At 37.9% G+C, this 24,386-nt stretch overlaps 1 protein-coding gene across 1 annotated transcript in view; it reads right to left on the minus strand.

Annotated features, from left to right (window-relative positions):
* Positions 1 to 724: 724 nt before the first annotated feature.
* Positions 725 to 24,386, minus strand: part of LOC105039446 (citrate synthase, mitochondrial) — a 42,017-nt gene continuing 18,355 nt past the window's right edge. Inside the window, 14 exon segments of the mRNA XM_010915590.4 lie at positions 725 to 1,279; positions 1,364 to 1,415; positions 1,768 to 1,841; positions 7,037 to 7,087; positions 7,181 to 7,288; positions 7,799 to 7,900; positions 8,466 to 8,552; positions 8,703 to 8,745; positions 8,859 to 8,987; positions 9,484 to 9,547; positions 9,550 to 9,560; positions 9,666 to 9,715; positions 12,836 to 12,918; positions 13,880 to 13,943. Of these exon segments, the coding sequence (XP_010913892.2) occupies positions 1,190 to 1,279; positions 1,364 to 1,415; positions 1,768 to 1,841; positions 7,037 to 7,087; positions 7,181 to 7,288; positions 7,799 to 7,900; positions 8,466 to 8,552; positions 8,703 to 8,745; positions 8,859 to 8,987; positions 9,484 to 9,547; positions 9,550 to 9,560; positions 9,666 to 9,715; positions 12,836 to 12,918; positions 13,880 to 13,943 (1,008 nt within the window). The 3' untranslated portion in view covers positions 725 to 1,189.

The raw sequence follows: 24,386 nt of genomic DNA on the forward strand, positions 1-24,386 counted from the left end.
CCACCATCGACCACAATGGTCCATGCACCTCATCAACCGTCACCACACCAGTCACCCCCTGTTCTCCTACTCCCAAACCACCCACAAACATTTGCTGAGTTGTGGTTTTTGATCCCCATAGGCTTCCCTGGAATCACGGAGTGATAGAGCGCTTCCAAAAGCGACACGTGCTTACAGATGTGCAATCACACTTGAACACACATCTTAAGGCACTTCCAGGGTGTGATTAAGATAGCCTTGCGTGTACTACAGATGTAAGAGCTCACCCGTTCCGCCGGCTACAGAGTTTGGTCGAGCTTGGGTCCATAGAGGAGCCAAAGTGGTACCGTGGCTGAAACTTTCGGCCACGGGAGGTAGATTGGCTGAGAGCCTGAGATAGCCTCACCTTATCAGAGAACCCACCGCGCACATGGCTTAGTCAGCACACCACTGGCCCAACGACAAACTTCAAAAGCCATCTGATGTGCCCAAAAATTTTAAGATACACGCCCCAAGTTCCAACATGTTGTCACAATTTTACATAGCCAAGCATCCATGGATCTCCAAGTTGACCGCTGATCTAATGCTTTGTTCTCACATTAACAAAGGTAGCGACACACCACATGTTTGTTTAAACATCTTAATAACTCCTAACCAAACCTAGATGCAAATTAGTCTGCTATATAATGCGAAAAGTTCCAACTTCAGTATGTTTTTTGTTACTGACTTAACCTTATCAACACAATAGTAACCAATCATTATATTATGCATCAAAGGAGAATAAGTTGGATCAAAAATATCCATCCCAACTTCCTTCTAGACTGTTTCTCACTTTCAGAGCAGAAGAAAAAACTAATAGCAACAGGAAAAGAATAAATTGGATCCCTCAGAGGGTGGTTCAAACCTCCAGATCTCGGGGGAACAAGTTTGACCCCATGGGATATTAGATCAACAAATAAAAACTGAGCTGAAATGGTGCTCATCCCTCAGGCTCCAAGCCGTTAAAACATCAGATCAATCACTCTGACCATAGATGGATGACCATCAAAGGTTGTTGACTGCTTCATAAGAAAAGAATGGTGCTCAATTATTCTTCCCAGTGAAACAAGGCATACAAGTCCCGCCTCTCGAGTCCCCGTTTCCCTTATCATGCAAGAAAATCCTTCTATGGTGATTAATCCTCGATCATGAGCCTTTGATGCTTGTCCACTTAAGCGGCTTTCTTGTAGTTTTCAAGCCATTCCATCGTGACACTCTTTGGCCTCTCCAGCGGTAATCCAAGCGCACGATCCCATATTAGCTGGAACATGATAGAGGCTTAGAAAATCTCATATAGATAATTAAACAATCACCTGAGGAAGTAACAGGAAACCGATCCACTAACCTGGGAGCCTATCCCAATGCTTCTTGAGACACCAAATAGAACAGTGAAATACCTGCATATAGCCCAGTTTTTATTCGTTATGTCAGTCAGCAAGCTCGACTGAGTATGTGCAGTGCTAATTATATGATGCCATGATCAAAGTAGGCAAGCTTCTCCTTGCCAGATATATCACAGACTTCCGTGGCATCTGACCGTCGACTGAAGAACCGTAGACTGAGAAATGAGGTCAGATATGAAAATAAATCTATTATTCCACATCTCCAGTGTGGGCTATCTCCAGTTCGGTGCAAAAGTTTCCAACAGGAACAACTTTTTGGCATGATACTTTCATTAAAGAGATTTTACAAGATGAATCTGTGGAAACGGGCCTTGTAGCCCTGACTTAAAGCTAAAAAACAGCCTACCTTGCTTCAGATAAACCAAAATGGTTCAGCAAAACTCCACTATGAGCATCAACATTGGGCCATGGATTCTTGACCTGCACAAATCGCAGAACAAGCATTACTTAAGAGTATAGTGGAAACTATTACAAACTAGAACTCAAACCTACGTGACAGGATAGCATCCTAGACATCTTCAAAATCTTCAAAATTATGATTTTGTTGATGAATTCTGTTAAAATAACAAAAACAGGAGACGAAAACATCCTTAACTTATTAGAGGTTTATTAATTTAAAAGTAAGTGCAATATAATATCACAAAGATCTGTAATGTAGTCATGCATGTCCAAATTTTGGATCACCATTTCATTAGCCAAATCCTTGCTATTTTTGAGATAGTAACGTTAGGATACAAATATTAAGAAAGAGCACAACAAAATTAATGATATTTTGCATCATTCAAATCTTAGGACTCTTTAACATTCGAATCTTAGGACTCTTTGACCAGGAAAATCCTGGACAAGTAACAAAGACTGGAGTACCATAAGTGCAATTGCTTGGAAAAAAAAAAAAAAGGTATAGTTAGTCAAATACCAGAAGCATCCAGAAATTTTCATCATACTAAATTTTGCAGCTGATGCTGTTTTTTTCTTTTTCTTTCTTTCTTCTTCTTTTTTCTTTTTTTTTTTCTTTTTTTTTGGGTTTGGACCTATCAAAACCTTAACTGCTAAGTCTATGCTACATTTAAAGGCATCAAGCCTTGACACCGAGGCCTTGAAACATTATTTCAACTTGGATGAACTGAACACTCAGATCATCAAAGCTTCTCCTTCATCATCAGATCCTTCACCAAGAGCATATTACAATAAGACTTAGATAATCATGTCCTTGGATTACGTAGTTCCAGAAAACCAACTTTGTCTATTTCCTCATGATAAGTGCCAAGCATTAATAAAAAAAAATGAGAACGACAAGTTAAAGAATGTATCCAGCCAGAGGGAGAGGACTTATAGACCACCATGTTGCCTACACAATAATGTTTCTTGAGTGACCTGCAACTATCATTTTGTTACAACAAGTTGTTACTCTTAGATCAACAGCCTATAATTCTGTTGACCTGCAGCAGGTGGTCTTTCTAATGTTGAGATGTTGGTCTACGGGAGCACAGTTCATTGTTACAACAACAACAAAATTGCTGTTGCCAAAAATCCAAAATTCAATGGTTATGGGATAGTGATTGAAATTCGACTTTCTTCTACAGATTTACTATACTTAGGGGCAAGGTTCATTGTGCCGGTACTAAAGCCTAGATTGGTCGGCCAATGGTACAATTCGGTGCATCCCCACGCCGTTCTCTACAAGGCCCAAACCGACACAGAGAGGTCGGAGGGAGAATGGAAGAGAAAGAGGAGGGAGGGGAGAGAAGAAGAGGAAGAGGAAGAGAGAGCCTTCGAAGGCCGCCGAACTCACTGCGCCACTGCAAAGCTCGGTGGAAGCCCGAGGAGGATGGAGGGAGGGAGAGGAGGCTGCCGAAAGGCCAGTGAGGCTGCCACGCCGCCGCCAAGGCCGATGAAGACCGAAGGAGGGGCTCCATCCTCCACCCAATCGAAACAGGCACTTCGGTCCCAATTTCATAATCTTTTTTTGATATTTATTGGGTGAAGCTGGCAACTATGTTACCGACTTCATTGTTCTTTTTTTAAGAGATTTTGGGTTGAAGTCAGCCCCTGTTTGATTGGAAGGAGGGCCTCGACAATAGTGCGGTGGCCTCGACAGCGGCGCGACGGTCTCATTGGCCCTCCGAAGGCCTTCGGTGACCTCTCCCTCTCCTTTCCTCCCTCTGCCCTCCTCTAGCTTCCACAAAGCTCGACATGGTGCAACGAGCTCGACCACCCTCCGACAGCCTCTGACGGCCCTCTCTCTCTCCTTCCCTCCCCCCTCTCTCTCTCTCTTCCTCTCTTTCCTTCTCCCTCTCGCCCTCGCTGGTTTCTCATTTCGAATGTTGGAACCATCTCAATTAGCTATCAGTATAGTTCGGTGCATCTTGAACGAGGCAGTTCGGGATTTTTCGACGAACCATGCTCAGGAGGCATTGGAATAACATCAAATATCTGGAGGATTATTCAAGTTAGCTAATTGAGGACATCAACAATACTAGGAATCAAATGATTTTTTCAAGTCTAGATGGAATCCTATAATTATAGAAAAAGAGTACAATGAAGCACCAGGTATGTCATATACTCCGACACAATCAAAAAATGATCAATTATTGGTAGAGATTATGGATGCCAAAATTGACAAGAACATGATATCTCTACCCTCTGATAAAGCCCCTTGTCCTAATGGCTTCCTATGATTGTTCTTCAAATGCTATTGGAAAATTGTAAAGTTAGAGATCGGCCTTGTTGTCAAGCAACTCCTTCAGAAAAATACAAGCCAAAGGAATGGAAATAACCCTTTGTTATGTTAATCACTAAGTGGCAACGTGCTTTTGAACCAACTCACTTTTGGCATATTAGTCTATGTACAACATTGTACAAGATTTTGGTGAATGAGATAATAATTTGGTCCTAAGTCCGTTCGTTAGTTATGAAGAAGAAACATTTGTTGCTAGAAGGAATATTTCTAATAATATTGTCCTGACCCAGGAGATTATGCAAGACTTAGAATGTTCTTCATTTTGTTGGTGCCTTTCAGTCAACAAACTGGATATGAAGAAGGCTTATGAGTTATGATAGAATGTCTTGGATACTTGGTACTTTGTTGCTAAAACTCTACAACATGCTGGTTTTCATGATAGATGGATCTGGCTGGTCCTTGGATGTATTACAGAGGCCTCCTTTGCCTTTCCAGTAAATGGATCGCCTAGTCAGTTCGACCCAATTTACTCTCGGATTGCCTTTCCATTGTCACCTTTAATTTTCATTCTTTCTGTAGATTTACTCTCGGAGGCTATATTCTGCAGTAAGTGAAGGAAAACTCCAAGCTTATCAAGCTAATGCCTCGGCCCTTATTTCATCTCATTTGATGCATGCTGATGACTGCCTCTTGGCAGCCTGGGTACCATTGCCCATTGCACTGTGTTCAGACAGGTTGTACCAGAGTACTGTAAGGAGTCAGGCCAATTAGTGAATTTGTCGAAGTCTACATTTAGATTCAGTCCTAAACTGAGACCAACACTGAAGGAACACCTGAAAGATATATTGGATATTTGTTGAGTCTACTTCTTAATGGCAGTATCTTGGAGTTCTAGTTACTGGTTGAAGACCCACCAATGCTGAGCTTCTGCCTATTACTAGAAGGGTGGAAATGGAGGTCATTAACAATGATCGGAAGTGTTGTGCTTATCAAGTTGGTTCTTGGTGCCATGCCTTTTGCTTAATGTCCAATTGTAAGATACCAAAGCAAGTCATTAACAATTTGGAACAGAGTATTAGAAATTTCTCCTGAAGTGGCACTGATTCTATTAGGCAGACTCATTTTCTATCATGGAATGCAAAACATCAACCAATGAATGAGCGTGGCCTTGGTATTCAAGTCACTCACTGGATGACTTGCCTTTTTCCCTCTCTACTTCTTTTTTAGTTTTTGCTATAATTGTTATAATTTTTGGCGGCAAACTACCTTGCTTTCTATGGATACATTTACTTGATTGGTGGCTTTTCTCACTTTATATGAGTCTACCTCAGACCCATTGATTAGTATTTAGCATATGTTATTTGTTTGCATCTATATTTTTTACTCTATTTGGGAAAAGCCATCTTGAGATTCCTTCTTGATGGTGTGAATGAATATCAGATGTTAACAAGATCTTTACTATGGACTTGGAGTCAATGGGTCATGTCACATGCCTGCATTAGTGAACATACAAGATCCTACACCAGGCCATTGCTCCAAAGAACCAAAAATAAATCATGGGCCTGATATATCGCCAGATGATACTACCATGTCATAAGCACAAAATAGACAACCACCCACAGCAATTATTCCCAAGGAGCAACAATAATATCAATAGACATGCACGCACAGCAGCACAAAAGCACACTCTAGAATCTAGATGATGTAGCTCAAGCATAAGGTCAATCTAAACCCTAACAAGATGAACTTATGACCAATCTTAGTCCTATTTTTATGACTTCATATTTTAGGACCGTACACATCAAGGAGAAGGTAAGAATGAGGTTAGGAACCAAGTACTGACCTGTTTGCCATAAATTAAAATGGAATATGTTAGAAAATCCAGTACCAGTTAAAGGTATAAACAAAAATGAAAGTTGGTACAGGTCAGAAAGGATGCAAAAGAAGCAAGATGTACAAACAGTAAACACAACTGTTATGGAGTAGGTAGCCTGACCCAATACCTCAGACAATTGTCAAGCACTTGAAGTGGTAAAAATCGCAAAAGGATCACAACTAGATCTATTGGGTGGCTTAAAAGAGTTTGCTAAAGCATAAATAACTGATGAGAGCATCCACCAAAGCTTTTGAAAAAGCTGAGCACTTGCAGGCTGAAGGAAACACATTAGGTCTAGCAAAAGCAGCAACGATGAGGAAGTACAAGACACCTATATCATCATTTCAAGCATGTTTCTTTCTACTTTTGCACCAAGTACACTAAATGCACCATTGCATGGATAAGATGAGAGACATGGGACCATATGTCGCAAAGAGTAAGCAGAGCAGACAAGTCTCTTTTCGATTCAGCGAGACGATGAGAGCCTCAGGGCAAAGAGTACTGACCCTAACAGAGTAAATTTGCAACAGTAGGACAATGCACTAGATTCAGGGTTCAGAAATTGAGGAAAATCATATTGCTCATTCTCAACTCTTCCCAATAGCAAAAAACTCTTTACATACTCATGAGTAAATATTTTTTTTTTTCGCTACATGAAGTGATGCCAGTAATGTTCCCTTGAGGCATTGGACTTGAGCACCAGCTGCAAGAACTAACAAGAGTATGTTGCATATGCCTTGCACATTCAACCATATAAAGCCCTGCATATTTCTGAAAGAACTGAACCCCCATAGTTCCAGACCACCTGACTTATGTCAATATTACTTGACTAATCCACAGAGTTTCCAAGAAAGTCGACTTCAATGCTACCTAAACAGAGGCCACCAAGTGAGGCTTGAAAAGGTGTTCTTTTACCTCAAATTACTGATGATTACTCATGCTCTGGACAAATTAATTATGTTCACCTTAATAAAGCACAGCTATCTATATTTATCTTAGTACAGAACAAAAAAAAATAAAAAATAAAAAACAAATAAACAAGACATCTGAAAACATTACCTTCCCTAGTTCAGTCAGTATTGGAGGAACAACTTCATACAACTTTGAAACCTGAAAAAGAAAAGTAAAACAAAGGTTATGGAACAATTTTCAACGCAGAAAAAGCAAAACAGCAACTATACCAGACAGGTTGATGGAATTAACCAGCTGGAACAGTGGATCATCAGGTAAATGCTTCAATGCAAATTCCCTTTGGCATGTATATCTTGGATCTGTTTTACGTAAAACTCCATGTCCGTATCCGGGAACAACCTGTAAACAATTAGAAGGGTGAAATGGAAACAAGAAGTAGTGCTAGCACGAGTATTCTAAGGTTGGTTTCAAACAAGGATAAAAGATACGCTGAACATATCCAATAAATTGCATGATGGTCCTAAAAACAACTCCACAAGCAGAAAGGCAAGAATGTTCAGACACCCCTTTCCTGGAAAAAGAGGTAAATTGATGCAAGAGTGCCTTCAGCCCTCCATTGAGGGGATAAAGTAGAAAGAAATAAATCACCAGATTTTCTTTCATTTCACTTGTATCTACTCAAGTTATGATATAACACAAGCCAGACAGATTTTCTTCACAACCTGACAACGATGCACCTCCAAGTTTCCGTATGGTTAGTGTGAGAAAACAAGTAGAAACCTCAATGTTAAATCAGTGCGCATTTTCCCTTTTTTTCCATGATCGTATTAATTTATCATGCATCCGTTACAACACTAAAAATACTAAACTGCATCCTTGTCTCCAAGTATGATCAACTAAATGAGTTACCTTGCCACTATTTAAAGTCATCCAAATATAGTCTTTCAACTGTTCAGTTGTAATGTTTTCTCCACACTCTTCCACCAGGGATTTGATCCATAGCAGCACTTCCTGCAGCAACAAAACAGAAAACATGAGACTGTTGGATTTGTGAATCCTTGTGTAACATAATCAAAAATAAGCTGGTAGAAATTGAGTAATCATTTCAACTATGAGCAAAGCCGGAGAGAACAAGAACAGATTGGTAGTGCTATAGTCGAACAACTTCCGGAGGATAATTGTTTGTCATATACCATATATATTTCTCATCAGTATGTCTAACAGAACAAAATGGAAGAGACACTGCTAACAAGCATAATAAACTAGTAAAATGGTATGTGTACCCCAAAATGTACCAGGGAAAGAATATCAACTGGGTTTTCAGGAACCAAAAAGGGTAAACATGGCATTTTGGCACCCCCAAAAAAAATTCCTTCAGCAATCACAAAAAATACCAGGTCTACACCCTTCTCCAGCATATACTGGGGTATGTGTAGCTATGCTATTCTCTGAAAATTACTCTTTTGATTACTTTTGAAATCATGATTCATGACAACAAGTTTGCTTCAAGATCAGCTTGCAGATAAAGCAGCAGCAGATAACAAAAAGAAACATGGCCAAAAAAAGACGGCATTACCTGATTAGCCAAACCATGGAGTGGTCCAGCCAAACCATTAAGTGCAGCTGCAAATGAAAGGTATGGATCTGATAAAGCACTACCAACCTGAAAAAGATGCCAATATAGATATGACAATTAGATTGGACTGATTGTGGATACACCAACTTCATATGCTATAGTGTCTAATATGGAGTTGCATCACAATAAAATTAAGATAAAAGCAGAATGAACAATATATAATAAAGTCTCATTCACCAGATGCGCAGTATGTGCGCTGACATTTCCACCCTCATGGTCACTGTAGAATACAACATGAATTCAAATGTAGAAAATGGTAATGAAATCCAAGGGGGAGAGGGAAATTGGGAAAGGACAGTGGAAGAACAGGGAATATTATAATGGATCCACCACCTGTGAATTGTTACATAAAGTCTCATCAACTCCATCATTTTTGGGTCATCATATCCCAGCATGTGAGAAAAATTTGCACCATAATCCAGAGAACTGTCAGCAGGTATGATTTGCCCTTCCTTGTAAATCCTTCAGAAAACAAGAAAACAGTCCATCAATATACATGCATCACCACAGTCATGATTGAAGAGCATTACTAAATGTTCCACACCAGCAATTAAGTTTTTTTTAGAAAAATAATCGATAGTGGCAGACAGGTGGCTTTGAACAGATAAACTGGAGATATTCATGTACATGAAACGAAATTTTGGAAAAATGAGATAGATATGTCCGACAATATTAATGTCTACAGCATGCCCAGTTAAAAAGGAGAATCAATGACACCATGTAGGGAGCTGCTAGTAGAAGTGAAACCATAGTATGATTTTGAATCCTGATTTAGTTATGTCGATGGAACATCAAAAGCTTGTTCATGTTGGTTACATGAAATAAATAAGCAGAAGATTATAAAGGAACAAGAAAACTTATATGTACTTGGCACTGGTTCCTTCAGAGCTATCCAGAATAACATAAGCAGATCAGTATTCTATTAAAACCACAAGCTCAGAAAACCAATGAATACTACCTTCGATAAACAAAAGAAGCCACCACTGGAAGTCGCGCAATTAAGTTCATAGAGTCCTCATATGTGGCTCCCAGAACCTAAGCAACAATAGTCCTCATATGAGTTGTTTTTCTTTTCTTTTTTTTTTTGTTCTTTTTTTTTGTTGTTGTGGGTGTGGAGGACTATATACTTTATAAACTTACTTTGCTTTAGATAACCCTTTATCATATGCCTTTTGAAATTCGCTTTCAACCTGAAATAGGATAGCAAGAGCTGTCACAAGGAAAACGTCTCCAAATGATATATCTAAATTATTATAATAAAACAACTCAGCTTGATTTATTACTTCACTTGAAATATGAGACAGAAAAACATAAATACATGCATGCACCACTACGGTTCAATTTTATCAACCATGACTTATGACCATGACTTAACAATCATCATAGCCACTGTTGACACAGGAGAGAAGAGTGACCATGCTATCGAGGTTGAAATGTAGATGGTATGTGGGCATGTAGACCTGCATGATGTTTTGTTCATACACATGTATAAATTGTAGCCAGAAAGCTCTTATCTTTCTCTTAATCTTTTCAGCATACCTGGACTATTCATCAAAAGTTTACATTCCATAATCACCAATTAGAAAAATGCATTTTGAATTAGTATCCATCACAAACCATGCAAAATATTTAAGAGCACATAAATGGGACATCTGTTATGCATCAGCTATAATATAGCAAGTATCTCAAAGGCTAAAAGATGGTTGGAAACTTGGAACTGCCCTAAGGATGGTGGACTTTTGATGTAGGAACTGTACCAGTGGAGGTCTAATCTTAGAAAAATAAATGAAAATACAGATTATTGGGAAGTTAAAGCTTGGGGTTAAACTTGAACAGGGAAACATAGGCTTAGTACGGCAGAACCATATGCAGTTAGCATATTCATGCTGACAGGTCACAAATAGAGAACTTCCGTGGAACTTAAGAAGATCTATGGCCCTAACTAGTAATAACAGTGATTACGAAACAAGGAAGATAACCAGACAAGAGAACACTTGAGAAAAGAAGATAGGGTGTTAGCTAGTAGCCTCAAACCATGAATGTAGTACTCCTGCTAAGATAACAAACCTAACATTTATTCAGTGGCATTATAGGAGAAAATAAACATACCTTCAATATTAGAAAATATAAATTAATTGATAGAACTCCATGTAGAAATCCACTAAAACCACTTCAAAACACAATCTTAATTGCTTAGAAACTTCGTAAACCAAGCAGACACAAAGTGGAAACTGTAAACAGTAATCCTTACTCAACATAGGACCAAAAACCTACCAAAGACACAATTTTAAAATTCAAACTGATTCACAATAATTAAAACATAAATATTTAAACTACTCTTGATACTATACAAATTAAAAAAAAGCATCCAGTAAGTCAAAAGAAAACTTGGACATCACTTTATGCAAGTCATAGAAGAATACATAGCTATGTAACTCTACCAACAAGTAGGTGAACAACTACCAGAATAAAGCTGTACGCTTGGTTCTACCCTGCAGGTCTAATCCAATCCATATTTGGCCTGGAGCATGATCCATCAAACTTTGAAATTTTCCACGTCAGGCTCTTAAGCTTAATAGCAATTGTTAGAGATGGGTGTTCTATTCTTGGACAAGGAAACTGATTGTAAAAGAGGAGTGTGCCATGAATTCTGGAAAATTTATTACTGAAAAAGAAAAACTATGTTATCACAAATGTAGCATGGGCTCATGCACCAAAGATCGATCCTCCAAAATTCAGCTAGGGGTGAACAAGGGTTTCGATGTATGGCCATGTAATTTTCATAGATTTTTCATCCATGATTTTTGTTAAGTATTGCTTGTTTGAATAAAATGTCGACTTACTGTTGCTTTAAGTTGTAACATGTTATATTCTAGATTTATAGTTATTTTGGACTTTGTTGTTGTAGATGCTTAGTTGCTAGAATTGGGAGCAAGATTCGTCATCTTGGTACTGGGCCCCATACCAATGCCATCCATCACAATGTCGTACATGGTTTGATACGGTACGATATGGCATACCGAGTGTTGATACGATAGGAGACACCGTAGTACGATACGGTATGGGGTTCCATGATTGGGAGGGTGCCGGTGCATGTGCAGGAAATGGATCCTCATGAAACACTTTTAGCTAGGGAGCGAGTGCGAGTTCAAAATTCCGGAAAGATTCCAACATGGGTGCATAACCCTAGATAGAAGATTCCGACTGCTACAGTAAGAAGCTTTTAACTCTATTAGATATTACATTTTGTAAGTCACGTCCTGTTATTAATTTATTTTTCAAATAAAATCAATAGTTTATTTGCTGTTTTTGCTTCACTTTTGGGTAATCTCAGAACCAACCTGGTCTTGTTTGGGTTGCGTTGGGCTGGTTCCGACATTGATTGTTTCAGTTCTGGTTCCAAAATTGAGAACAACTTGTGATTGGGTCGGTTCCAAACTAGCCTCTAACCCAAACCAATCCGACCCATGTGCAACCCTATGTGAAGACATCTAGAAGAATGGTAACAAGGCATCTTTTGGTATATAGAAGAAATAAATTCATCAGAAATCAACCTTGAAAATTCATTATTAGCTGAAGTCATGGCAGTAGATTTAGTACAATAGCTTTGATCACTTTACTATGGAACAGTACTTAGAAGAAGCTATATAATTGAACAAGAACATTTCCATGAGAGAGAATAGAACCTATAAAATGATTTAAAATATGAAATGTTGGCATGATTTGGTTGGTTCTTAATTTATTCCTCAATTGCAAAAGCTATGATAGAAAAGCTGGAGTTATGATGTATTTCATGCATTTAGTTGATAACATATTAGTAATTAAATTATAGAAAAATTCAGTTATGATGTATTTCATGCTTTTAGTTGATAAGGTATTAGTAATGAAATTGGCTCTACGGTAGAACTAAAAGATATTGACAGTCCCACATATTGCATGAGAGAATTTAAAGCAAGACCATGCAAAATTGTTTTCTGCTTTCGGTTAAAAAGATTGTCATCAGAGTATAAGGGAAAACATCATGGCTAACATTCTACTCCAGGCAACTAGGATATGAAGTTTTAAGCTAATTTCACAACCTTTGTGCACATAGCATATGCATTATATATCTACATTTACTGGTAAAATATATCTCATGATGCCAACAGTTATGGGTCCAAACTCCCACAAGGCAGCTGAACACATGAATGCATACAGACATGCCACAGATAACGAGAGAATAATAGCCAGAAACAATGAATGATCTTATATCTGAAATAATATTTTCATATACAAGAATGCCAACAGAATATATCAAAGTAGAAAATTACCTGTAGTGCCATAACACCAGTGGTAAACTGTGTCATTGGATGAGCTGTTGGTGGAAGAGCATTGATCGCCTTGTAAACATGATCTGCATCAGTAGCCCAATTTTAAGATTTCCCTAATGAGATTGATACAAGCGCCACATGAAGTTAGTTAGTAGTGCATTTTAAGTGGCGTGGCCTCATTGAGGATGCAACTTAAGTCAAGAATATGGTCTGGATAAACTCTTTCACAGGGAAATGAAAATTTCAAGCAAATTGTTAGAACTCTAAAAAGATTAAAAAAACTCAAAAGGCTTATTTTCTGTTTTTGAGGAAAATTACAGCCTGTAGTGTATTTTCCCAACCCCTGCAGTTTTATTGCATTAGAACAATAAGGAGGACTACCACTTCTATAGAACACCAACTAGAGTTGAAATTGCACATACTGCTATAATGTAATGAAACAGGTAAATTCTGTCTTCCTGAAAATATGATATTTCACATGCATGCATATTTGAAACATTTCCAGGTGCAGATGACCAAAGCTTGATGGGAAAAAAAAACTTGACTAGTCTGTCTTATGCATTTTATCATTCAATAGCAATTATACACAAGTTACATCGCAGAGATATTTGAGCACAGAATACAAATTTTTGCCTGGTGATAAATTAATAGTTGAGCTTGAATAACCAAACATAATTACATCAGCATCATAATGTGATCTAACGTCTATCTAACAGGTCTTTAATCCAGCGGCTGGAAAATAAGATACACGTTATCATCTAACTTCAAAAAGTAATAATTTGTTCCAACTTCCCCTTTTTAGTCAAAATATTAGAACCAGGATTTAAAAATTATGAATGTATAATGTTATACACATCTATAAGCTATGAATTCCCATGCTGTTGAAATATGAAAGAATATCATGAATATGGTTGCTTACAAGAACTGCATGGCTGCATGAATAAGTTTATTTGTAATATCATGACATGTATAACTTATGAGCAACCAACATAATTTGGTTATAACAAACACAAACGAACACGAAAAAATAAAAATAAAATTAACCTGGGACTTTTGAGCGACTGTGCAGTTCCTTTGATAGTGCATCAACTTGTTGTTTGCTTGGCACCTATAGTCATAGTGGTAGTAGTAGTAAAGGAGGAAGAAGAGAAATTAACCCTGAATAAGAAGATGCAGTATGAACCGACATTCAACTTTTGCATGTATGCCATGGACTTGAAAAATAAAAGGAAAACATCAAAGATAGAGTGTAATCAGACTTATGTGGCATGTAGTCAACCTCTATTACACCTAGTGGGGATAACATGTAGGCAGAAAGCAAAATGGGAAGATTAGATTGTACAGATCCACAAGGTGCTTTTCAAAGAATGAAAAAAGCTTAATGCTACAAGTCATATTTTTGGTTTGATTCAAATCAAATGTATCCTTTTTTTCATATTTTTATAATAGTTTCTGTTTCAGAGTGACGACCCTTTTTGCTGGTCGGTAAGAGTGCAAGCATGGTACATTATGAACTTGACTCTAAGGTGACGAATGACCAATCAGTTTAAATACCAAAACAGTAATAAATTGCATGTTCTCCGATCAATGCAAAAGCAGTTCAGTTTCCTTGAACAAGAAATATGCCATCATCTTCTCTTTTAAATGCATGGTTAGATTCATGGCTTTAATAATTACAATCCAAATGTGAAAAAAACTTCTTTCCAACAATCTCTATGCCACCACATCTTATTTATAGCATATCTTAAAATATCATGCAAGAATTTGAAAAGAAAGAAGAAGCCAGAAAGAAAAAGAAAGAAAGAGGAAAAAATAGGCACTATGACTCTCAGCCTAGACGATAAGCAATCAAAAAAATGAACATCAGCTATTCCTTTGCCCAACATCCATTTTGCTTTGTCCTTCAATATTTCACATCAATTATCTATCTTGCAACATAATTTGAATGATCCAGAACAAGATTCGCCATCTTAGTACCAAAAATCCATTACCAGAACTGTCCCATCACAGTGTCAGTATGCAGTATAGTATGAGATATGAGAAATACCAAGTATCGGTATATTATGAGATTGCATACCAGTTCAATACCACACAATATGGTATGCCCAATACAGTACAGTACTGACCAGTAGTCCGATACGGCAACCCTTGATCCAAAATATTGTTAGGCTACCTATTACAATACACTCACAGCTTAAAACAATTCCTCTAGAGGTCAATCCCTTTATGATTTCCACTTACCATTCCAACTCCAAAGTTAACAAAGATGTTATGTTTATCACCTATCTCCATAATCAATTGTCAATCCCTTGAATAAACAGCTCCACCAGCCTTTCCCAACAAAACAATTTTAAGAACGTCCAAAAAATATAGATGTCAAAAGTCACTAACTTTATTAGCAAGCAGAGGTCTTCCCCCATTCAGATACTTCAGTTCTACAACCGTCATAGTTCTTGGAAATACCTATAACCTATCTTCATCAAAAGAGAATGAAAAAAATTCTTTTTTTATTCTTTCTGTTGGATAGAGCCGATATTCTCTCCTTGAATATCTGATATTCTCTCCCAGAATATTATCGTGAGTTGTCAAGAATATTATCATGGTTGTCAAGATCTTGATTCTCCTTGAATATCTCCTGTATTCTCTCCCAGAATATTATCATGAGTTATCAAGAATATTATCATGATTGTCAAAATCTTAACTATTATGCTCATATCATTATAAGGATTGCAGAGTCAAACTTACCATATTTTCTTGATTGTGAATTTTAGACACATTTGTATAGCTACCCATATGATTGGATATAATTGTAAAGCTACCATAGTAGGCTTTCCACTTTAGTATATTTATAGACATGTATTCATGAAGTTGATAATGAAAAATAGAGTATAATCTTTTCTATTCACTTCCTTTCAATATGGTATCAGAGCAGGTATCGTCATCCTAACCTGCTCACCATAATCGGCCTTCATTGCCGGTCGCTATTGTCAACCTTCATTACTGAGTTGTCAACTGTCCTAGTCGATCTTTATTATCGACCCCTTCATTATCTTCAAAGAGATTTGGCTTGTTCATAGTCGATCCATTTTTTCGTATGCTTGACCTTCATTGTGGAGTACACAAACCCTTTGGTTTGGTGATTTATTTTTCAGTCCGTGGTAGAAGATGTCAAAAGTTTCCAACTCTTCCAACCCAATTGGGTCTGCCTTCGATCATCGTCCTAATGGATTGAGTGGGGAACTTCAGAGTATGAATTCTTCCTATCGCCTTGATGGAAGAATTACCTCCAATGGTCACAAATAATGAAGATATTTCTGAAGGAAAAAGGCAAGCTTAATCATCTGAATAGTATGGGTCCTAGCCAAGAGGATCCAAAGTTTCAAGCATAGGATGAAGAAGATTCTATGATCATGTCATGGTTGTGGAATTCAATATTATCCGAAATTAGCAGAAACTATATGTTCCTTTCAATTGCCAAAGACATTTGGGAAACAATCAGGCAACATACCCGAAGAAGCAAATGCAGCAATGCTTTTTGAATTAAAGACTAGAATCTTGGCCACTAATAAGGTACTCTCTTGTTACGGAGTATTACAAGCTATTAAATGGTCTATGACTGAAAATTGACCACTATCAGGATCTAAAAATGAAATGTGTTGATGATACACAAACTCTCCTGAATTTTGTTGAAAGTAGCAGGATTTTTGAGTTCTTAGTTGGTCTGAATGCTGAGTTTGATCCAATGAGAATCCAAATTTTAGGCAAAGAGCAACACCATCTCTTAAAGAGGTGTTCTCTATTGTTCGGGCTGAGAAAAGTAGAAGAATGGTGATGCTTGAGTCACGGCCTATTGAAGGATCAGTGCTGATAGTTGATGGTGGAAATAAACATGCAGAAAATCAAAAACAACAAGCTAATAAAGGTGGCTTTTGGTGTACATATTGCAAAAAACCACAACATACAAGAGAAACATGTTTTAAATTGCACGGAAAGGAACAAGTCTTGAGTCGAATGGGAGGTTTTAAGGGACAAAGAAGCTAGGCTCACTTAGCAAACCAAGATGGAGGCCCTCAAGAGGTTTCGATTTCCACTGATAATGATGTCCGAGACTTTAATAAAGAAGAAATTGAAAAGCTACGAGGTTTACTCAAATCCCTTTCTAAATCTTCTAGTACATGCTCACTTGTTCAGAGTGGTAAGTGCTCTATTTCTGATGCTATTAAGGCCTTAGATACAGTAATTCAAACTCATAGATTGTTGATTTAGGGCAACAGACCATATGACCCATAGCCCTACAAAATTTGTTACTTATAAATCGAGCCCTAGAACCCACAAAATAACAGTGGCCGATGGATCACCAATCACGGTTGCTGGTGAAGGAAACATCCGGCTAACACCCTCTCTCCCATTACAAAATGTCCTACATGTTCTCAAATTGTCTACCAACCTGATCTCCATTCACCAAATCACAAAAAATTTGAACTGCCTAATCACTTTCTTTGACACTCATTGCGTGTTTCAGCATCGAACTATAGGGAGGACGATTGGAGTTGCTAGGAAAAAGAATGGGCTCTACTATCTGGAAGACATAAAGGGAATCATGGAGAAAGAGAATCGGCTGATGCTATCTCATTCACAAGGTGCCCTCACCAATAATCTTGTCACTTCAAATAAATCTGAAATTTGACATCAGCACTATCACCATGGTCATCCTCCTTTTAGTTTACTTAAGCTTATGTTTTCATCATTGTTTAAAAATATTTCTGTTGAAAATCTTCATTGTGATGTTTGTGAACTTGCCAAACACCATAGGGTGCCCTTTCCTTTAAGTTCAATAAAGTCTACTGCGCCCTTTTCTTTGATTCATTCAGATGTTTGAGGACCTTCAAAAATTCCTAATATAACTGGGGCAAAAAAGTTTGTGACATTTATTGATGATTGTATCCGAACAACTTGGTTGATTCTAATGAAAGAAAAATCAAAGGTGACAAACATCTTTTTAAACTTTTACAAAATGATTAAGACTCAGTTTGGTGTTGGAATAAAGAGAATAAGAACAGATAATGCTAAGGAATACTTTAATCAAACTCTTACTACCTTTTAACGAAAGGGAATCTTATATGAATTCTCATGTGTGGACATGCCCCAACAACATGGGATAGCTGAACACAAAAATAGACATCTACTTAATGTTACTCGCTCTCTGTTATTCCAAACTCATGTCCTTAAAAGGTTTTAGGGAGAAGCTGTTTTGACAGCTACTCATCTCATAAATAGAATGCCTTCTCGCACCTTAGGAAATAAGAGTCCGATACAAAAATTGTCTGACTTTTATCCAAAAATTCACGTCACGAGTAATCTTCCACCTAAGGTGCTCGGGTGTGTGGTGTTTGTCCACATTCACAAATAATTTAGAAGTAAACTTGATCCTAGAGCGATAGAGTGCATTTTTATAGGCTATTCTAATAGCAAAAAAGGCTACAAATGTTATCACCCCCAAATCAAAAAAATTTTCATCTCAATGGATGTGACATTTAATGAAGCAGAACTCTTCTTTTCATCTTTAGACCCTCATCTTCAAGGGGAGAAAATTGTGTAGAGAGAAGATGAGGGCATGAGACAGTTTCTTCTTCAATCTGCACCATACAAATCTGTCCAGCCTTCATCTGAATCTGTTCAATCTGCACGATCTGAATCATCCAATCTTCATCTGAATCTATTCAATCTATGACTGCTTTATCTCCTATTATCCCATCATCACCTATTGAACCATCACCTGTTTTGATTCAACAAGATCAGGAACAGATCGATCCTGTCTCCATACCAACTTTTAGACCATCCCCAAAATAGGCTACGCCAGAAAGAGAAGCCCATTCTGGACTAGAAGCAACTTCAAAAATCTGACCCGATACAAGGTAAAGAAAGCTCTCACTCTTCCTCCTCTCTGGATAATTCTGATTTGTATGATCTTAATTTAGCTATTGCCTTGAGAAAAGAAATCAGAAAATGTACTCAACATTCTATATCTCAGTTTGTGTCTTCCTATAAATTATTCTTACAACACAAAAGTTTTTTGCCTCCCTGAATTCTATTGACATTCCAAAACATGTACATGAGGCATTAAATGACAAGAATTGGGTAAGTGCCACGAAGAAAAAAATAAGTGCACTTGAGAAAAATGGGACATGAGAAATAGTTTCTCGACCTAAAGGGAAGAAAGCAGTGGGATGTAGATGGGTTGATACCCTAAAGTACAAAGCTGATGGGACATTGGAGAGGTATAAGGCAAGGCTAGTCGCAAAGGGTTACACACAGACTTATGGAGTAGATTATCAAGAGAGATTTGCTCCTGTGGCAAAGATGAATACAGTTAAGGGTCTTGTTGTTATTAGCAACCCACTTTCATTGGGATTTGCAACAATTTGATGTGAAGAATACATTTCTACATGGAGATTTGCAAGAGGAAGTGTTTATGGAGCCACCACCTGGATTTGACACGAACTTTGGTCCGAACAAGATTTATCGCTTAAAAAAGGCTCTTTATGGATTGAAGCAGTCCCCAAGAGCTTGGTTTGAAAGGTCCACGGAGGCAATGTTAAGGATGGGATATAAGCAAGGGCAAGGAGATCACATTTTATTTACTAAACATTCAAAAGAGGATAAGCTCACTGCTCTTTTAGTCTATGTGGATGATATTATTGTAACAAGAGATGATATGGTTGAAAGGGAATGCTTGAAAAGGCAATTGAAACAAGAATTTAAAATAAAAGATCTCGAAAAGCTTAAGTACTTTCTAGGAATCAAAGTGGCCTACTCCAAACAAAGGATATTTGTATCCCAACGAAAATATGTGCTTGATTTACTTAAACAGAAAAACTTGAGATAAAGCATCGAGCATTCCAATTGACCCGAATCATAAGCTATATGCAAAAAGGAAGGAGTAGTTAATAAGGGCAGATATTAAAAACTTGTAGGAAGACTGATTTACCTATCTCATATGAGACCAGATGTTGCTTATGCAATTAGATTAGTTAGTCAGTTTATGCATGATCCGAAAGTAGAGCATCTAAATACAGTTTATAAGATTCTTCAAAATCTTAAAGCTACACCTGAAAGAGGAATTCTTTTCAAAAAGGGTAGTGAGTTAACAATGGAAGCTTATATTGATGCAGACTTTGCAGGATCATTGATTGATAGGAGATCTACCACAAGTTATTGTATGTTCCTAGACGATAACCTAGTAACATGAAGAAGTAAGAAACAATCGATGGTTGCTAGATCTAGTGCAAAGCAGAATTTAGAGCAATGGCATATGGAATTTGTGAACACTTATGGTCGAAAATATTCTGAGTGATCTTAGAATTGGAAGAGAAGGACCCATGAAGCTATATTGTGACAACAAGTCAGCCATTAGCATTACTCATAATCCAATTCAGCATGACCAGACTAAACACATTGAGATAGATAGGCATTTTATAAAAGAAAAGTTGGAGAATGGTCTAATTATAATTTTCTATATGTCTTCAAGCAATCAGCTAGCTGATGTACTAACTAAGAGGCTCCTACAACACGATTTCAAGAGATCACTTGCAAGCTGGAAATGAAAAACATCCACTCTCCAACTGGAGGGGCAGTGTTGGATAGAGCTGTATTTCTCCTTGAATACTTCGATATTCTCTCTCAAAATATTATCGTGAGTTGTCAAGAATATTATCATGGTTGTCAAGATCTTGATTCTCCTTGAATATCTCCAATATTCTCTCTCAAAATATTATCATGAGTTTTCAAGAATATTATCATGATGGTCAAGATCTTGACTATTATGCTCATATCATTATAAAGATTGTAAGGTTAAACTTACCATATTTTTTAATGGTGATTTTAAACACATTTGTATAGCTACCATATATGATTGGATACTGTTGCGGCTGAAATTCATCCTAGACCGAAGGTGCTGGAGCGAGGTGACGACGATGGGTCAACGACGATCGGACCTGTAAGAAAAGTTTCCATCGAAGTTGGCTCCGGTGGGGATCCTCCGACGCTCAAGTCAGATTTTTCACAGCAAGTAAAAAAGAGCGACAATTTACGGGAGAGATAGAAGACGTACCTAAAAGGTCCCCATTTACCTCTTTATATAGGTGAGGTGGGAACTTTGGAGAGAGAGAGAGAAGGTCATAAAAGATCTTTTTACCCTCAATATAATCCTGAGCAGCACGCCTGATCCTTTAGATTGGTGAGTGTTGTCACCTCATAGTACGTAGGGGCCATCTCCATTTATGTAGTGAGTTAACAATTAAAAGTTTTGAGGATGGTGTGACTTTATACATGGCTCCTCCTATTATTAAGTGGAATGACATGAAAGGACCATAAAAGGGCCTCTTATAGTCATTATGACGAGCCGCTATCTTTAATGGACTGACGTGACAGTCGTTTGGGGGTTTCAACTGAGGTCATTGGATGTACCGATCGAATCAACTATCGGAGGAAACAGACCTCATAAGATTTGTATCTTCGATACAGCTGATGTATCACCCTCCAACACATGCCCCTTACTTTCTGGCTTGAGCAGGAATCAAGCCCAAGAAGTACGAGCCAACACATTGCTCAGAAGACGTGCCAGTTTCTAACTTTTATACCCCCAAAGAGGCCTTCTTTAGCTTGTTGCCTGTTATTCTCGTGAGTGGTCTCCGATTTTTACCATTAGAATTCAATGGTCGATGTGACCTTTTATGGCCTGTGCTTTGTTGTCTCCGTAAATGGCCTAGACCTGAACTCTTGGGGCATGACGACATAGCGTGTAGACCGATGACTTGATTTGATGGGAATATGCAAGAGCTTTCTATCAAATTTTTCAAACAAAACGGTCAGCGTGAAGGTCGGCCGGAGCCTAAGTTCAGGCAAGGCAATGTGGCGGTCCCCATCTACTTTTCTTCTGAGGTGGGACCTCGATTTTGAAGGGAGGCCTTGGAACCGCTTTCAGTCGAGCTCCCTAATTTCACGAAGTCCTCCTTGGAAGCATAGTCCCTAGTGGTGAAGTTTGGCGCGCCAAAAGATTTCAGGCCCGTGGTGGGAAGTTCAAGCTGATCGAAACTGGTGAGCTCGGATCCAAGAGGGATCGCACCGTCGACCAGGGGCTTGCGTGGCCGAAGTTGGGATCGATCGGCGTCGAGAGTAGGGTGCTCGAATTTTGCCAAGGGGTGAGCTCTTCGGCTCTACTGACCCCGGCACAAGTGGGGCAACCTCGAGAACCCAAACCTGGCAAGTGCGGGCGGAGGGGACCTTGGAGCTTCCTGGGTGTGGTTGCAGTGCCTGCAGAGCCCGATCGTACCGTAAAGGGCCCGGGGGCAACGGCGGACGACCGTGACACCGTCGGAGGTAAACTTGAGCGAGGAAAGTCATTGGAGGTGCCTGCGGACAAGCCCCCGGGTGCCACCGAACCCACTCTCGGGCGGCACCGATCGCCTCTTCGGTGACACTGACCTGATCATTCCCAATGCCGACACCCTTATGGCCGATGGACCCAGTCCCGGGCAGCACCGAGGTCCACTGGTGGATCCGGCTCCAAGCCTCGCCGATACCAGGCTCCACCAGATCGACGGACCCGAAGTCCCCTTGCATGCCTCGCCCACCGACAACCACAGGCTACTCCGGGCCCGGGCACCCAAAGTCGACATGGTCGACGGTGCGATCCCCGCGCCCAGCGACGAACAGCACCGAAGTCATCTCCAACAAGGCCGCAGTCCCCTACGCGTACCTAACCCCGATGGCCGCATGCTTCGCTGGCTCCCTCCGACTGACGTGATCGATCTTCGACGACTCCTAGATGCAACCCCCCCCGCCCGCTCGCAGTGCCGATCCTTCCCGACTCACTGAACTTGAGAATCTGAGGCTCCCTCTGTGCGCTCTCTGGATCTAGGTCCCAAGGTGGAAGACGAATGGGTTCGTAAGCGGCTGATCTTGGTACCACCCGAGACGGACGAGCGGCATGCTCTGGCATCGCTCAAGATCGGGTCAGCCGTTGGTTTCGATGCCGATCAGAACACGGGCAGGGGACCTTGGCGACGACGAGGGGGTTCGCGTGCAAGAGGCACGGCCGACCACGGGGGATCTGCTCCGGCCAGTCCCACCCAGGGGTCATTCTGGGGCCACCCGGGACCAATCATTCCTATGGGTCTCGGCACCACCGAAGGAGGCGATTCGCATGCCCAATGGGGCGACTGCCCGCTCTTTTCCCTCTCCTTCCCCACTTCTCTTATTCTCCTTTTTCTCTCTTCTTTTTTATTTCTCTTCTCTTTTTTTAGCCTGTTGAAGGGTGACATGAAAATTATTGCATGTGCCAAATGTCACTTGTGAGGAACAAGATAAGAATAAATTATTGAGTTCTTTTCTTAAGTAATACAAAAATAAAAATTTATTTATATATTCAAATTTTAACTTATATATTAATTTAATGTAAAAATAATAAAACGTCATTTTGAATGACGTTTTATCATGACCACATCACCCCCCATTTTTCACATAAACATCGTAAAAAAAAAAAAAATAGAAAACTTCATTTTGAATGGTGTTTTTAAAAGCGTCATTTAAAATAACATTTTTAAAAATATCATTTTAAATGATGCTTTTAAAAACGCCATTCAAAATGACGTTTTCTAATTTTTTTTCAAAAAAATAAAATAAAATTAAAAAAATTATAAATTTAAATTTATAAATAAAAATTTATAAATAAATAAAAATTTTAATTTTAAATAAATTTTAAAATATAAAAATTTAAATTTTTAATTCAAATAAAAAAAGATAATTTTAAATTATTTTCTTCTTTTGAAATTAATTTTTTTTAAAAATATCTAAACAAAAATCTTAAAAATTTAAAAAATTCAAAATATAATAGAAAAAAATGATAAAAAAATATGAAAAAAATAAAAATTATAATTTTAAATTTAAAAAAAATATAATTTTAATTCAAATAAAAAACATCATTTAAAATTCTTCTCCATTTCAAATTAATTTTTAAAAAAAAGATGTTCAAAAAAATAAAAAAATAAAAAATGCCATAAAAAAGTCAAAAATTTAAAAAAATAGAAAAAAAATAAAAATTATAATTTGAATTTTAAAAGAAATAAAATCTTTAATTTTAATTAAAAAAATATCATTTCAAATTACTTTAAAAATTTTAAATTAATTTATTTAAAAAATATTCCAAACAAATAAAAAAATACCCTAAAAAAATTTCATAAAAACAAAAAAAATAGAAAAATTTTATAATTATAATTTTAAAATAAAAAAATTAAATTTTTAATTTGAATTCAATTTTGATAAAAGAAAAAAATGCCATAAAAAAGTAAAAAAAGAGGAAAAATGTGAAAAAAATTGTAAATCAAAAATTTTAAAAAAATAAGAATTTTACCTTTAATTAAAATAAAAAATGTCATTTAAAATTACTTTATTCATTTCAAAATATTTTTTTAAAAAAATATCTGAAGAGAAAAAAAAATTGGTGTAAAAAAATAAAAAACATCATAAAAAAAAGAAAAAAGGGAAAAGAATA

The sequence above is a fragment of the Elaeis guineensis genome, chromosome 1, assembly GCF_000442705.2.
Source record: "Elaeis guineensis isolate ETL-2024a chromosome 1, EG11, whole genome shotgun sequence".
In the NCBI taxonomy this organism is placed as follows: Eukaryota; Viridiplantae; Streptophyta; class Magnoliopsida; order Arecales; family Arecaceae; genus Elaeis; species Elaeis guineensis.